Genomic DNA, 18264 nt, shown 5'->3' with positions numbered 1-18264 from the left:
CTTACGCTTGATTTGCTACCTTAAAGAACAAAGAAGGTTTTTTCAAAGAAAAATTATTGAAGGTGTGTATTCAGGAAAATTCAAATCTTCATAGTATTCTGTAACAGAAGGCTAGAACACCACCTTGAGCTGACAGCTGACATGGATATATAGAGCAGGTGAACTACAAAGGGATCAACCAGAGAGCTGAGAGAGCTGAAAGGTTCACTATTGCTAGGGACCTACTGAATTCACAACGAAAGTGAACTGTGCAGCAGCTCCTTTAGTTTTGCAGGTTTCCCCATGCATCTCCCCCCCATTGCTGATTGGCTGAGGAGTCCCCATGGCCCTGCTGCTTGCTGCTGCTGGGAGGCAAAAATGGCACTGTATTTAAAGCCATGGTTTTCACCTTCCTGCCAATCAGGTGTGAGCTGTGGGGCCCCTCTGCCAATTGGTGAAGGTGGGGGAAGGGGTGTGTGCAGAGGAATCTGCAAGATTAAAGGAGCTGTTGCACAGCCCACTTCTATCATGAATTTGATAGGTCCCTTAACTATTGCCTATACTGACAAGAAGCCTAAGGGGAAAGCAAGCCAATAGAATATCCTAAAGAGAGAAGATAAAGCACGTGTTGAGAATTATTCATTGTCACTGAAGAAATAAAAACAGACCATACATGTCACTAAATATTATACTGTAATGTTATAAGTAACTACCTCCTCTGAAACACCTAAGCTTCTAACATGGAAATGACAAAACAAACATGAGATATAAGCTCACTAAATAATTTGCTGGAAAAAACTGACAATCTCTAGCATAGACAAAACAAAGTCTGATCTTAATAGCATCCGGTATCTTCAAAGAAACACCACTGACTCCAGAAACTGGTCTGTAGTGTTTGGAGGCTAGTCTCAATCTCCTACGTACTTTTTTTGAAAAAAAGATTTTTGGCTACTGGGATAACAAAAAAATATGCAACTTTCCTTTTTCAGAGTCCAAAGGGAATAACAGTCACAGTTTTACCGTGGTATACTTCAGTACCATATAAACAATATGGTACTGAATCATTACATATAATAATTACTACATATAAACAATAATGATACAAGATAGTTTGTCTGAAATATCAGAGTCCCAAAAAATTCTTTTATTGTGGTTTCCCACTACTTCAGCAAAATACTGATGTCATAGTTTCAGTACTTTTTACACAGGCTATGATTCTTAAGAGCAGATAAAAAGGGGGAGACTAACAGAAATGCTTCATCGTATCTGAATACGTTGTATTTTTTAAATCGGATCACAGGCTGTATGCAGCTCTTCATAGCTTTATATACAACTTTCAGGCTTCACATGCCTGATTAGTCCTCCACTTCCCGCTTCAGGCAGAATGAACAGGATGGTAATTATAGCAGTGCTCGGTTCTTTGTCCAAGGACCATATATGTGGTAGATTAAAGAGAAAGTGGCCTTTTTGATTTTACAAGGAAGTAAAAGTAGGGCGGAGAGAAACGAAGCAAGATTAATTCCTTCAGAGGAAGAAGAGAAAAGGAATTAAGAGCTACATCAACCTACAGCAGTAACATGACCTGGTGACATGTCCCCCTAACTGAGATGCAATATTATGACACAGACATTGTAAAGCAGTGCAGGATGTCATAGCACAATTAAAATGTGTTTCCCTGCAGTTTCGTTTGATGACAAAGTTGCTCACTTGGTTTTCCAGACTAAATTAACAGTTGGTTAAACTAAAACAAAAAAAGATAAAACAAAACACAACAGCCTTTCCGTATGTGGTTGGCCTGTCTTCCTCTGTAATTTCATCATGTAAGATCAAAGGCTCTCCTAATGTTTTACAGTTAGGTAGCCATTCTTCCATATGTGAGACATAGAACACAATGACAGTTTAATAGCATGTCACAAAGATCTGACTTCAGAAGAAATGCTGTTGTAATTGCTACAATGGAGTTGAGAGACCATTCATTCACTATTACAATTACTGTTATGCGTAAAAACATCTGAAAACTGGCATACAAATTAACTTTTCATAATTTGGAAAGGGTGTTTTCTCATTTGTGTGTACATTACAGCATTTTTGTGCAAATTGAGAAGAAATTAGACATTTACATAAATTAGAAATCAGACAATAATCATTAGGACTGACTACATAGCAGATTTCTTATGCTTCTGTTTAATGTAGGGCAGGATTGAGCCCTAATTTTTAAATATAAAAATGCAAATACAATTTTTTTGGTAAGTTTTTGTAAGACCTCTACATTTAACAAAAAGCATACTAACATACTGGACCAAATACTACTGCCATTTGTACCTCCATAGCTCCATTAACTGCAAGGGATTTATACAGTATCAAGCACAGAATTTGGTTCAATTATATCAATGCATACTGAGTTAAATATAAAAATTGCAGGAAAGCCTGATAAATCAGCACACTGCAAGTAGTGGTACTGCAGTGATGTAAATGAGACCCAAATTTGACCATCTAACTTAAAAAAAATACTGTAATGGTTTTAAGAAGATATTTTAAAAGGAGAAAACAATTGTGTGCTATATACAACAGTAGGCATTAAAAAAAAAAAATCACCGTTTTACCCACAGTTACCACACTACATTGTCAAAGATGCTACAATAATTCCCTATTTTAAACATAAGGAAGCATTGTGGTATCTAAGATCACAAATCTTAACAACCATTACACTAAATACAAATGTCAATTAATTAAGTCAGGATCACTTAAAGATACAATTCCGTCATAATTGTGGCTACCATTGCTCAGTTTTTGTGTGTTTTGAACAGTATTATTAAAATACTAGTCATGTTGCCTCACAGAAATAGTCTACATTACTATCTGTGGGTTTTAAGTTTAAGATCCCAGCTTGGTACCTCATTCCCTGTGTCAATAAGAACAGAAGAACTGCAGTGGTAGCATTTTTCATTTCAGTGGACGCTACTGCATTCTTGCAACAGTGGCTCATGTGAGTCAAACAGGAATGATATATTCTAGCAAGTATTACTCCTTTACTCCAAACTGAATATATGGGGCCCCTTAGAGGAAGGGATGAGGGATGTTCCTTCTGGAAAGTCAAAGGTGTGCTGTTTTGGGTTCCTTGCTGGAATACTGTTCAGAAGTATAAAAGTAAAAATACAGCCTGTCAGAAATCTGCAAAGTTAAACATTTGGAAATCTATACTACCCTTTCTCTATGAACACCACTTCTATTGATACCCACATGGGATCCAGAAAAACATTTGGTTCTTAGATTCTTAGTTACCTTGTCCTTGGATCTGGTTCTTGACCTGGCCAACATGGAAGAACCTTGCTGAGGATAAGAGGAAAATCACAGAGCAGTTGGGTGGGGTGGAAGAGAAATAATTGTATTCCACAATTTATATATTTTAGAGGATAATATTGTTATAAGTGATAATCTTACTCAAAACAACACAGGTGTGTGTGCAAGATTCATAAATATTCTGAAATGTTATAATAAATAGCACACAGCTGTAAAAACAGTAAATAGGTGTATTTTTGTAGCACAATACGTTACTAGAAAATATTTGCTTTTCAGATTGCACTCTGCTAAGTGCCACATCAGAAAATAAAAAAGGTGGCAGCTAATCTGCCTATCAGATGTGATTATGTAACTATAATTAGGGTATTTTTTATAAATTGTCAAGAAAATACCAATGGGGGTAATATTTAACTCTTTGGACTGGGCATTTTTACCATTTCAATAACTGTAATAAAGCAGTACTGAGGATTTTAGCAGCTACCAAGTAATAATTTGAATATTTTAAGATGTATTCTCTTCTCAATTGCTGCATGAGACCTATTAGGCTGTATTTCCTTATTGGAGTTGCTGGGGGTTTACTGATGTAGTCAGATGAGAAAATACTTGTAAAGAACAACCTTGCTTAAAGATGTCCTCTTATATGCACCTCTCCTATTTCTTGGTTCTCTGACTGACCCTTTTGTTTTTCTAAAGGAATACTTTTATCACTTAAAGGTTTGTAAATGACTAGAAAGTTCAAGTAAGGCATTTCTCGAGAAGGGTTTAAGTGGACATTCATCTGTGTTAATTTCTTGAACTTGTTGCAAGGCTGAATAATTGCCCTAAAGCTTTCCTGGCTAAATTTAAGTAGAAAGGTTGGTATTCACTAGAGCAGTGGTTTTCAATGTCAGACTCAAGGCACCCTTTACTAGATGCAGGTACCCCTCAGAAAATGCCAACTCTTAGTTTTCACTCATTCTTTGACTGTAGAAAGATAATAGAGCAATTATTCTTTTGCAAAAATTTAGAAAGCCCACAACAGGTCAGAATACTTTTAACATTAGGGATTTCCATTTGAAATCCCTGTGAATGTTTTATGTATCATGTTTGTATATCTAACAGTGCCAATATTGTGTGGTACCCTGTAGCACCCTTGAAAGGTGCTGTGGCACCCTGGTTAAGAATCATTGTGCTAGAGAGTTGCTGATTTTTACAGGATTTTTTCATTATGCACTATATATGCATATGGCATTGTGAAATAATGGTGAAGCTATCAATGATACAATTAACAAAAAAATCTTTCCAGTACATAATTTACCATAATGCTAGACAAGGGTACTCGTATAACAAATATATTATTGGAGCAGCTACAGCAGCTTACAGTACTACTTACTGTATGTACAGCTGTAATTTTATTATATCTTAGGCTCACCAAAAATATACAGGTTTTAAAATGGATATCTAAGGCACACAAAAATACCATAATGATTTAACGTATACTGTATTTTACATATTCAAGAAGCAGAAAACTGCTGATACAAAATGACGGCATAATATTGACTTTGTTTTATTTACAATCCCTTCATATCCTCTATTTGAACAAATAACAAGCTTTGAACTAAAATTTGCAGCATATGGGGTTTTTACAAGTTTAAATTAAAATAGGTAAGATACAAAGAATGGGTCCAATTCTGCTGTCCGTGTGCCACCAAAATTCTTAATTTCAATAAGCAGTTTGCATGAGGACGCAGGGTTGCACCCAAGGTCATTACACAGTGATTACAACTTTAGGCCTTAATCGAGCAGACGCTGCAGGTGTATAAATGTACATCAAAGAGCAGTCAAACTGAACTCACTAAACTACTCCCATGTATAACTGCTCACTAGATCAGGACCTTAGTTGGCACTGTCTATAAAAAAATAAAATTCACATATGTTTTGCACCAAAACTGTAAATATAACAATTATGGTAGAACTTTTTGAGAAAAAAGCACCTTGTCTAGGTTTTAGATAAAATGGATCTAGACATTTCAGATTAATTTTATTACAGCACCAATACATTATAATATCAAGTATATTACTGGTATACATTTTCATTGGAAAAACTTAATCTCAGTTACATAACCTGTGTGGTTATATATTGTGAGAATTCACAAGCATGATAAATGTGGAGCTTCACTGCCAAGACCTAAGCCCACAACGCTTATTCCCAACAGTAGTCCTTACTTGAGTAGTTCCACTGACTGCAGTGTGATTGCTAAAGTAAGAACTGCTTTCATAAATAACAGCTGCAGGTTGAGGTCCTCACTTAGCTAAGTTTTTTGTTTGGTAATAAGATGAATAATAAATAAGTTGAATAATAAACTGCAAAAAGAAATGAGAAAAGGAGAACTGGAAAGAGAAGGGTCAGATGCTACAGTACTTAATGAATGGAGTGTCTGCTTTTCCTCTTGTTTAGCAAAATAAAACTGTATTCATTTGTCATATGTCACTTTTCCAACTCAAATGGAGAACATGAATTCAAATGTTTGTATTTAATACAATTCCATATAAAATGTATGGATCAGTGTTCAAAATAAAACAAGACATTCTTTAAAAATATATTTGAAATGAGGAAGCATTCCTAGTGGCTGGTGAACATTCTGGAAGGGTATTACCAACTAAAATTTGTTGTTAAACATTTGATATTAGAATATTGTTTTAATTTTCCAATGCTGACTTCTTTTTCCCCACATGTATTTTTTTTTTCAGAACAGAATAAGGCAACTCTAGGGGGTATTTTTTTTTATCCCAAAACAATCCTACCCCTGAGGCGTTAGGAACATTTGGCTGGATCATAAAACTTGCAATGCTCCAGATGAATGAGACGTATGCGCTTATTGCTCAAATAAATCATAATAAAATCTGTCTTCAAAAAACAACAAATAACATTCATTACATAATTCCCAATAGCAACACACATATTGACAAGATGTTTCTTAATTTCATATTTGTAAATAATTAAATGCTTCTGCATTTTATTACTCTTATGTGTTTATGTAACATAAAATTTTCAGTGAAAAAGGGCAAGCCTAAAAACAATCACATATGCTATTAGCATATATATTGCAGTTGTAATACTATGGAACTCTACACAGCAAGAATAAAATGATTTCTTCTGTAGAGTATGCACAAACCTTAGACAATATGATTCTTATACTATACTATTTCAAGTTAATTTTAAAAATAGAAAGTGCTTTTAAATATATATTTACAGCTTACAAACAACTTCCAGCCATCACTATGGATACCTTCATATTTATGTAATGATAAATCTATGCAGACAACATTCTTCCATTGGTTCTTTTAAAATATTTGTCATTTGGATTTTATAGCAATGATTGGAAGTTGTTAGAGCAATGGCACCATGAAGTAATAATTCAGCTTATTATGTTAACTGTTTGATGTGGTCAAGCACCAAGAGCTGTGTAGAGCTATCAGTGTATAACTTGATTTTATATCATAAAATGTGAACCTGTTAAAATCCCTACAAATGATTTCTTTTGTAGTAAACAGACTTGATTTAAAGCACCAAAATATAAATTCCTAAAGGTAATAAATTGAATGAGTCAATCGAGGTTAATAACCTAACCCAAATAATTTTAGAATGTATTAAAACTATACAACTTTTTTTTGCTTAAAATGTGCTCAAGCACCACCAAATGTTAAAGTCACAGTTTAAGAAAAATCCCCATTTTTACCTCAGCCTTAAAATGGTTGAGATGAACAAATAGTAAACTACATAAGACTTGTTCTTTAACAGCACCTTAAAGAAATACTGTATAACACTGCACCAAGGCAAGGCATGTGCTACTAAACCTATGCCCAATGATTATAAGGCCCTGCAACTCGAGTGAGGGCATAAGAAGACACTGTTATTATATTATCTTTAGTTACTGTTAATGCTCTGCGTGATGGAATTTGGTTGAACTCATTTTCTTCATAGAAAATCTCTCTAGTTTCACTGGTTTGCTTTGTTTTCCTGCTGTTAGAGTTTAGTTCAGCATTTTCAGTCCCTAATTTTTCTGCTTCTTTTTCCTTCTCTTTTGCCCTCTCAGCCATCTTTGCTTCCCACATAGCTAATCCATGTTTTGGCTCATTTAAATTTTTATGCTGATAGAAAACTAAGGAGATCCGTGTGGGATGATTGCGGTTTGGTTTTTTAATTGGTGTAGTGGCGTGGAGTTCACGTCTTGCACATTCAATTAAAATAGAACCATGAGAAGGTGCCACAGCAACACCACCAATGTCATCATCCAAAAAATTGTGCTCACTGTCTGACCACAGTTCCTCAGTTTTTTCTTCAGAATCTGTTGGTTCTCTTAGCCCATTATTTTGCTTTTCATCAATAGCTTCAAAATCACATATCTGTTCTTGATCAGATCCACCTTTTTCCTTTGGACATTCATGAGAACAGTTAGCTTCCTTTTTTATTATGTCCTTTGCTGGAGAGTTTACTGACAAATCGCAAGAGCTGATCAACTCTGAAGGGGGAGAGTTTTCTAACTGAGGCAGACAGTTTTGCTTGTTGTCCGGCTGCTGTTCAAGTACGCTGTGCGGGGGGTCTTTATGGGTTACGTGGTCTGAAACAGTGACTTCTGGAAGAATTGGTGGCACACCATTCATTTTATCATTAAGCAGAATTCCAGTATAATCTTTGACTGATACATCAAAGTTCTTACAATTAATATAAGGTGTCACATGAGGTTGCTTACTACTGCATTCAAAATACCCGTAGGGAACTGAAAAATCTGGTCGAATATTAGCCACTGTTGTTATACTAGGCTTGTGTGTTAATGCTGAATAAGGATGTAAACTATCCACCTTAAAAGGGGAAGAAGCAGTATATTGTTTCAATATAGTAGTGTTTGAAGCATTTTTCATGGCATAAAGGTGATCTGAACTCCCCATTTTTATTCCAGGTTGCAAAGCACCAGTTTTGTTCCCTAAAAAAAATGCATACCAAAATAAGTATTTTTGTATTGAATTATTAAAAATACATTTATCGTGGTAATGTTTCAGAACTATTCCATAGTTTAGAAGATACAGATAACGTTTGCATTTTTCAAACTAATAAATATATGTCATCTGGAATGTGAGGGGTGAGAATTTCTCAGGGGGATATCTTTTACTGTACCAACTGCATAAAAACTTATCACCCTAAGAAATCCTTGCCTCTGGCATAATTTCTGGACCATCACAGCTACATCATCATTCTTATATTACCATGTCATTTGGAATACAATTTATGACTTTTAGGATAAACCTGTTTATCTTCCTGAATGACGGCCTTAATCAGTTAACTGCAGACCATTCATTACTGATGTGTAGAACAGAAAAAACTTGCCTGAAGATCATCTGTCCTTCTGTTAAATACTATTTTATCAAATAAACACTTAAACATAGATCTACCACCATTTACTACTCGTCTCAAACTATGATCTAAGGAATGTTTATTTCAGATGCTGTCCAGGTCAGGTCAAAAGCAAAACCTTCTTGAATTACAAAATATATGATTTAAGATTATTGCTTACCAAGTTAAATGTGTATGTCTGCAGGTAAATCTGATTTTTAAAGAGCAGCAGCAGGAACTGAGCTGGCTCTGTCCTAATTTTAGCTGCCAAATTCTATGTAATTTCAAATAATTTGAGACGTATTTGGCTCAATTTACATCAGTTTTCTAATCATAGCTTATCTTGGCCCCTCATATATTGTGATCTCTCATGGAGTCTCCCCAATGGGTTTGTTCTTCTATCAGTGGAACCTGAAGTAACCAAGATGTGGCCTGTGGAGCAGTATCATCTGGCTTGTATGGCTGCCTGCAGGGCCAGAAATCTGGCAGACAGAAAAGCAGAGGCTGCCACAGCTCTGGGAGCCCACAGCAGTTAACACTGCTGCTGCCAAATTCCAGCCCCGTGGACCAGGTGATGCAGCTTTGCAGTCTACACTTGGCCTTTGGCCTGCAGACCAGCCCTGCCCCACTCATCCAGCCTGTGAGTCCAGTTAAGTGGGACATGACTGAGTTAAACCCAAAGTATATTGAAGTAAAAGACTCATATTGGCTTTGATAAACTTTGGATCATTCCTAGGAATTGCTTTATTTTTGTCTTGCTGGCAAGAAGGTAGCCCCACAGAGAATTGTTATAGGTCTCAGAAATTGTCCTTCTCTGATCCATACATATGGGGAATGCTCAACTAACTGAATGAATACCAAAACATAGGAGCACTTTTCTCTTGCATAGACAACAGCTTTCTGTTTACATGGTAATGGATAGCAATAAATTCTTACATGTCTACATATACCAGGAATGCAGAAGTACATTAACACACAATCCAATGAATACCTAGGGTATCTACATTATGGAAATTATTTATCTAGATTAACATTTCAATTTATTAAAAATCATATAAACTCTTTTCTTTTGAAGACCTCTTCAAAGAAATAAAAATAAAATAATTTGATAGTCATTAAGCAAATGATGCACTTATTTAGAAACTTAAAAAATGGCAAAATATGCTAGTCCTTAAAGTAGGATTTAAATAATAAAGCAGGGAAACTACTGTAAAACAAAGACACAAACACATATATTTAAGCTCAGGAAGAAGAACCACAATTAAATCACCAGTTGCTGGATATTTAGCTTAGGCTGTAGTTGCTTCTTTCCCAGACCTTGTGCCCAAAAGCTTGTCCAACATCTTTCCCAACTATACAGCTGGTCCAATAAATGATAATCATCAAGAAAAACTTGTTTCTCACAATTGCTGGAGAGAATTTTGCGCTGCTTTTGGTATCAGTAGATATTCTTAATTACCCGGCAATGTGCACAATTGCTTCAACAGGAGCTAAGTAAAAATACGTTTGACTGAATGTTAAACAGAATTTGATATTTTATTTCATATAAAAGTACAGCCACTGAGATTATACACATTTAAGAATACATAAAATATGCACACATCTGTAGATGTTATGATGGTTGAATGTGATGGAGCTAGTAAGCCCCAAGTATGAACAGGAAAATTAGAATCCAGAGGCAACAAGGACCTATGTGAAACATGAACAGAGATCTATTTAAGGACTTACCTATTCTTACTTTTGACTGTGCCAGACCTAAGGCTATAAAGACTGAGAGACAAAGAGTTAGTTCAGGCTGGTACTCCAATGAAACAGGAACTTCCAGGCACTCAAATCAAGCTTGAACAACTCCCAGTAAAGGAAGAGTTCCTGGGCAAAGGGCTATACCAAAGAACAGAGATGACAGAGGTATATTGCCAGGGATGAAGTAAACTGAAAGGGGTAAAAAAGCAAAGGACTTTAGGGAGTAGGTAGGAAGTGGTCCAAGGAACTGGGTATTGAGACTTAAGTGAGACCAATTTGGCCAATCCTCATAGCTACACAGGTCTCTGAGTCAGGGCGCAATGGATCACGGTGGGCCCGAGTTGCCCAGTATCAGTACCCTTAGCACTAAAGGGGAGCAAAGGTGTCTTGATAGAGTAGTTACTACAGACAGTGATATGATCTGAGTAATTGAGACATCATACTCGTTGGCCATAAGCTGAAGAAAAGGGGCCTGTATGAGATTATTTCTTGCATGAGAGAAGGGCTAAAACATAACTCAAAGGGCTAAGAAGAAGGGAGAACCTCACCATGTTAAGGAAGCAGATACAGTGGTCCCAAGCACCACAGTCAAGAATTCAAAGCTGAATTCAGAGCAGACCCCAGATGACCTCTTTCGGTGGTTATAAACAACGTGAAAGTGAAACTGAAGTGCTTGGACCAGTGTCACCTTACCCAAACTGTTGCCACATTTTAGGGAAGCTAGCATCCGTATAAAAATGTCAGGAGTTTCTGTGAATCCTGCTGGGACTATGAGCTAGTAGCACTTGGGTCTGTACTGACAAGCTCCCCTAGAGCCCATGCCCCTTAAAGAAACAATGATTCCTAGTTGGAGATGGTCCTGCTTTGAGAGCAGGGGGTTGTACTAGATGATCACTTGAGGTCTCTTCCAATCCTAGTTTTCTATGATCCTATGACTTCCTCCCCTTCACCCCCCATTTACTGCAAGGTCTCCCAATCATTTACTGGTTTCTCACAGTTCCGGCTGTTGTATGGGTTGACACCCAAAGGGCATAATGGGCTTTGAATGGAAGGAATAAGACAATAAAACAATTAAGATGGTGACAACTAAGGGAAAGATTTAAACCGTTCTGGAATGTGTCCCACCAGAATCTCCAAGAGATTCTTCAAGACTAGAAATACTGTTCTCAGGGGTCTTACCCCTATGAATTTGGACCCTGTACAGCCACTGAGACATCAGATGTACCCATGCAAATGGGGTATCAACTGAGCAGAAAACAGTGATCACCTGTAATCTGACTTATTTCATATTCCATCATAGAAACACTGCCTGGGAAGACTGAGAGAACAGGCAGATGATGATAAAAATGTTGCAAGGCCTTGCAAAAGAAGAGCTAAAAAAGATGAACCTGGCTTAACAGTGGAATCAAATAGTCACTGGCATTACGCAGTCAGTGGCATAGCTCTGTGCTCTGTAGTATTAATTATTCAAACTGAGAGTTATTCAAAGTGACACAGACCAAGGAGGACTCTGGGTAGCTACAGAAGGATCTTGCACTATTGAGTGAATGGGCAACTAAATGATATGAAATTTAATGCAGGCAAATGTAAAGTGATGCACATGGGCAAAAATAACCCAAACTATACCTACACTAAGGTGGGCTCTGCATTAGCACAGTCATTGTGAAATTTGTTAAAAACATCTGCTCAGTGTCAGCAGCTGTCAAAAAAGCCAAACAGAAAGTTAGTAATTATTAAGGAGGGAATTGTAAACCAAACAGAAGTATCATAATACCCCTTCATAAATTTTATTATGCGTCTATACCTTGAATACTGTGCCCAGTTTTGGTTCCCACTTCCCAAAAAAGATGCAGAACTAGAGAAGCTACAGAGAAGGGCAACAAGAATTATTAGTGGTATGGAGGGGCTTGCATATGAGGAGAGATTAAGGAGGCTAGGCGTATTTGTAGGGACCTACCAATTTCATGGGGCCTGGTGGCCAATTACATGGATATAACACACCTGGGGCCCTGGATTTCACAGCTTTATCATGGCCAGGGCTGCCATTTTGAAGGTGGAGCAAAGTGCCTCCCCACCTCTGATTGACTGAGGGGCACTGCAAGTCCCACCCCTCCCAGGCATTGGTTGAAAAGCCCTAGCTGGAGCTGCCTGGCTAATCCAATGATTAGCACCCTCTTCAAAGGGCTGGGGGTGATAATCACTGAGTTAACAAACAGTTTAAGTGTGACAATTAAACAGTTCCTGTACCCAATTGAAGTGTAAATCTAGCTACCTGGCTAAAATAAAGCAATGGAGACAATTACTTAAAAAAAATACCAACCATAAATTTTATTAAAGAGGAAAACCAATACATCAGGGGGTCAGCCTCTGATTTGCTCCACTTCAGCTATCATCCCGCCCCTCACCTCCCCTTCAGGAGAAGGGGAATTTTCGTGGGCTTTTCCCTGCTCCCCACCTCCCCTTCTGGAGACAGAGATGGGAACTTTTCCCACTTCTCTCTCTCCCCACTTCAGGAGATGGGCAGTCTGCCTTTTTTTTCCCTCTTTGCTCCCTTCCCCCTCCCCCTGCCCTTCTTGGAAACAGCTTTTTGCCAGCTCTTTGAACATAGCCAGTTCCCCACACTTTTTCACAGGGAACTGTCTATTTCATGGGAGACTACACAATTTCTCATAAATCTATGAAATCATGCATCTGGTAGGTTCCTACCTATTTGGTTTAGAGAAGAGATGCTTGAGGGGGGACATGATAAGGGCTTACAAAATACTACATCGTACAGAGAAAGTAAAGATAAAAGTATTATTTTCCATCTCTCAGTATAAGAACTAAGGGTCATAAAATGAAACTAGTAAGTAGACAGTAAGTTTAAAACAAACAAAAGGAAGTTCTTTATCAGACAGTGTTTAATTAAAGTGTGGAACTCAATGTCACACTATGTTGTGGAAGCTGACAGTTTAACCAGATTAAAAAAGGGACTGGACAAATTCTTAGAGGAAAGGGGCATCAGTAGCTATTGAGTATGGGAATTAGGAGTACGGACTCTGAATTAGAGCTTCCTAGACCTTATAATTCCTGGAGGCTGCAGGGTCGGAGAGGAACGGAGGAAAAACCCTAGTCATACCCTGCTCACTCTCTCTTTCAGTATCCACTCTCTGCCACTGTGAGACATAGGATACTGACCCAGTAAATAGCAGTTCTTATGATTCTTCCACACTAAGGTTCTGTATGGGTATGGATTTCTGTAAACTGAATACTTTATCTAGATTTGAGGTCTACCCCAGGACCCATGGTGGATGAACTTATACACTGAATGGGATGGCCTGAATTTGTAAATATCCTTAGATGCTGCAAAGAAATACTGGAAGATCCTGGTGATGCCAGCTTTATGGGAGTAAATGGCTATCTCTATTACTTGGGGCACTTACAAACTGATGGCAGTATCTGAGCCTTCATGCAACTGCAGCCACATTTCAGCCTGGCATACTGGATTCTACAGCCACATGGATTTATACGGCAGCCTGCATAGGTGACATGATTTTTAATACTGATCTAGAAGGTTGTGCCTGACCAGTGAAGATGGTTCTAAAGCCCTTGAGAAAGGCTGTCCTAAAAGTCAACTCAGCCAAACAGTCTAGGAAGAAACCTAAGACCTCTAACAAGAAAGGAAAATCTGATCTCTTTTCTACAGGGTGCTACAACCTCTTTTGAAAGTACGACTAAAACAAAAGACAGATGTTTATGACCAGAAGAAAAACCACCATGTTTACTATGTAGCATACGTAACTTAACCCCACAAAATGAGTCATCTGAAATGGGGATGCATGTTTGAAGCAAGGAACCTGATTTCTAGGCTGAAATGGAGGCAGGGAGTTGCTCGAATGACTGCTGCTGTGCTCTGGCTCTCTCTGGCTGCATGAAGGAGAGCCAGAATCTGCTGCTCAGCCAAAAGCTAGAGGTTTACAGCCATTGCTGAATTGGCAGCAGCTTTCGGCTGAGCAGCTTACCTGTGACAGGGTTAAACCTTTAGCTTTTGGCTGAAAAGAAAGGGGAGTGGGAGTGATACCGAAGACTAGACTCTGTCCCTGCTCTGTGCAGCCAGAATTCAGCCATGACTGCAAAAAACATTTTTTTTCTTTATTTTCTCTTCCCATAATATGGTATGTGTCTTATTTGATGGTATGTTTTATGCAAGAAAATATGGCATTACTAAACAGCATACAAGTTAATTAAAAACATTGAAGAGATGGAAATTACTGAGTGTACACATAAGAGTGGTGGTCCCCACGAAGTCCTCCTTTCTCCAAACAATTCATGTTGGGCCCACTGTAAGCTGTTGGAGTTAGCCAGCATATTACTCAGTTTGGCCTGGCAGCTAAGAAGCTTAGATATAGAACTTTTCATCTCCAAGTTGGTGGTTCACGTGTTTCAGTCTAGTAGAGACCAAGAATAATTGCTTTTTGGTGACATATATAGAATAAACAAAGTCCAAGGTCTGACTGATTATGGGCTAAACTGTCCTTTCACCCCCCACAGTGAGTCATTCAGCATAGAATGCAAGTACATTACCAGGACTACACAGCACTGTTTTTGTATAGTTATGTGCACATATTATTTCAGGATCTATCAAAACTGGCAGAGAAGTTATTAAAAAAGCCTAAAGAAGCTCACATAAGGAGATGTAAATTATCTGTAGACTGTACAGGGCATAAAGTCCTATTTAGTTATCACTATTCCACAAAGGCCTCCACTGAGCCAGAACCTAACAGCAGTTATGCATGAATACTGTACATGTTCCAAAACACACCACAATTTTGTGAGGTGGCTCTGATCAATCCATTTTTCAGTCATCATTGCAACAAGAATATGCATTTTTTGGTCCTAAGGACTTGCCATTGTTTTCAGATGTTCTGTTAAAAAAATTATGGAGGCAGCATTGTGTGAGTTTAACTACTTTTTCATACTTTATGTTATTTCAGGAGATTTGTTTGCTCGCCAGTAAACTCTTATGAAAAATTTCAGCATTGAGAGATGGGACACAGAAGTGCACTGAGGAAAAACAATCCTTTAATCAGCAAGATCACAGAGAGGACATGAACCCTAAGATCAAAGATAGAACACAAGCAAAAGATACACCACACTGAAAGTGGATTAACCCAAAACGGTTCCTTTGTATCAGCAATTCTGGACAGATGCAGAAATATTCACTTATTTAACAGGGCCTTTAAAACACTAATTTGTAGTCGATAGATTTATGTTCTCCAGGGTATTTTTTTCATTAACAGAAGGCAATTTATTACACTTACTGTATATTTAATTGATCCAGATGTAAAAATGCTCAGTTATTGTTGTAGTAGCTTGCAAAATGATAAAATATTTAAATTAAAAGATAAAACTCCAGAAAATGGTAATTTATGCATCTGAGCCTGCAACAATCCATGCAATGTAAATTTTAGACTTTAAAGTACAGGCCCCCCCTGAAGACCTCATGTATTTCTGAACTCACCTGGTTCAGAGAGAAAGCCCATAAATAATGTTAAAACTCAGAAAAGAATTTGGGAAAGCAGTTAATTTCTGATGTAAAACCTAAAGTTAAAAGCTAGAAAATGATGTAACCCTGAAGTGAATGGTAGGAATTACTGTATTTACTCAAATATAGAACAATCCTGACTATGAGACAACCCCGTGAATTAATTAGATTCTGTATATGGAAAATGTATACATTTGTTATAATTTTCCAGGTACAGGATCTAATTATGGGAGGTTTGCCTTGAATTTGTCCCCCTCCCACTCCTACAGAAGGGAAAATAAATGGGGTGGGGGTGTCAGGTTGCCTCCTTGCCCTCTGTCCCCGCTAACTTTTTCCCCTTGCAGCCCCTCTCCCTGCTCCTGTCAGACCTTGCTGTTCTGAGCACATAGAAGTGAGAAGCAAATCTGAAAACAGTGACTTCAAAATAATCATGCCTGTAATAATTTGCAGAGGCAAATTACCACGGGTACACATAGAATTACTTAATCCAGAATTGATGCATTTTACCTTTATTTGAAACTGCTGCAAATTTTACCACAGGTACTCCATAAACACACCTTTAAGCAGCACTTTTGTTCCTACTTATATATAGCACAAACTGGGTGCATCTATACAAGATACTTGACTAATTAGCTCCGCAGTAAAACACTACCATCTACATGTGTCATGCTATTAGGACCGAGTAAACTAATTAACTCTGTCATAGAATAGCATTACCAGACACAAGTACTATTTTACAGTGGAGTTATTTACTCCACTGCAACATACATATAGATGCTGATGGGGCTGGCTGTGGCATGAGGGTGCTTCAGTGCAGGGACTGCCTGCTGGCTAGCCACACACTGAAGCACTCTCATACCCCATCCAGCTCCTCTGCAGCACATTAACCCAGGTCAGAGCAGCCCTGGGGTAGCAAGCTGACTCCTAGCGCTCCCTGCCAGCCAGGGCTGCTCCACCCTGACTCAATGTGGTGCAGTCCAGATGCATGTGCAGACATGGTGCCTGGGAGCAATAAAGTTTGGCATGGACTGCATCAGAATTTATTCAGCTGTATTCAATGTGTGTGTAGACACACCCATTATGCATGATATTGGTCCAAAGTCAAAAGGCTCATGATTTACTATATAGTTCAGTGGGCTGGGCCCCAGCAGAATCAGCAGCATTTCAAGCAATGGTGACTCCATAGCTCAGTACTGCTCAATATTAGACCTGTGTGAAGCTTTGGGTGCTGATTCAATTTGGAGGAGATTTGGCCTGATTTGGAAGCTGAATCTCTGAATCCAAACCAAATCAGGAGACTAATAAAAAGGTTCAGATTGATTCAAAGCTCTCCAAATTGATTCAGACAAGATTTGGAGAGCTTCAGAGAGCTTTGGAAAGATTCAGAGATTTGGGCAATCCCTGCTCGCCATCACAGGGAGCTGGACCCGGACTCTGGGCTGGTAAGTAGGGGGCGGGCCTGAATCTCCAAATCTGATTTGGCTGAATAGTTTTGAGACAGTGATTTGATCACTGAATCGAATCGCTGTCCCCCAAATCAGCCAAATCTGAATCAGAAGCAAATACTAGCAGCTTTGCACAGGCCTACTCAGTATGTGTTTGTACTCCAGATACCCTTCACATAGAAGCCATGTGCTTATTAGCCCCCACTCATGACTGAAACCAAGTGTTTTTGTCAAGAGCCCTGGGATCCTCCAAAAACTTATACACAGAATGAGGCACAGGGAAACCTGGTCCAGCTCCACCTCATGGAGGGTGGAGGCATTCTAATCATATGTAACAGGCTTAGACAAGGGGTCACAGAGGGATTCTGGGTGAAATGTTTGAGGATCTGTTTGGTGATGTTTGCCAGATATTTAAGGCCGGTGAAGAAACACGAATAATTGAAAATGGAAAAGAAAGTAGGCTGTGCGAAGCTTCAGGTGCTGATTCAATTTGCAGGAGATTTGGCCCAATTTGGTGGCCATCTGCTCCCCCAGTCTGCACCCCCCATAGCTGCCTCGCTCACCCCAGCTCCCCGCCCTTTAAAAAAAACTTTGACTCACTGGGTGCTGCCAGGCAGGGGGCGATCCCCAATACCCCCCATTGCCCCACGCTGCATGGAAGGCTCTGCCACAAGCCCCCTGCCTGCTCCTCCATCCCCCCCATGGCTGCCCCACCTACCCCAACTCCTGGCCCTTTGAGAAAAATCACAAAAACAAAAACCTGAACTCACCGGCTGTTTCAGCAGCCTTGGAGTTTCAGGGGACTTGTGGCAGACCACCCTATGCAGCGCAGGACAGCAGGGATCACACCCCTACCAGGCAGGAGCTGGTGAGTCAGGGCTTTTTTTGTTTTATTTTTTTTT

The 18264-nt window shown here is 38.7% G+C and overlaps 1 protein-coding gene across 1 annotated transcript in view; it reads right to left on the bottom strand.

Moving 5' to 3' along the window:
* Positions 1–4801: 4801 nt before the first annotated feature.
* Positions 4802–18264, bottom strand: part of TET1 (tet methylcytosine dioxygenase 1) — a 140054-nt gene continuing 126591 nt past the window's right edge. Inside the window, exon 11 of the mRNA XM_019538504.1 lies at positions 4802–8243. Coding sequence (XP_019394049.1) covers positions 7117–8243 — 1127 coding nt within the window. The 3' untranslated portion in view covers positions 4802–7116. The remainder of the gene's footprint in view (positions 8244–18264) is intronic.

Source organism: Crocodylus porosus, unplaced genomic scaffold, assembly GCF_001723895.1.
Source record: "Crocodylus porosus isolate Cpor-Errol unplaced genomic scaffold, CroPor_comp1, whole genome shotgun sequence".
Lineage (NCBI taxonomy): Eukaryota > Metazoa > Chordata > Crocodylia > Crocodylidae > Crocodylus > Crocodylus porosus.
The sequence above is the reverse complement of the archived record's forward strand: the minus strand, read 5'-3'. Positions and strand labels throughout refer to the sequence as shown.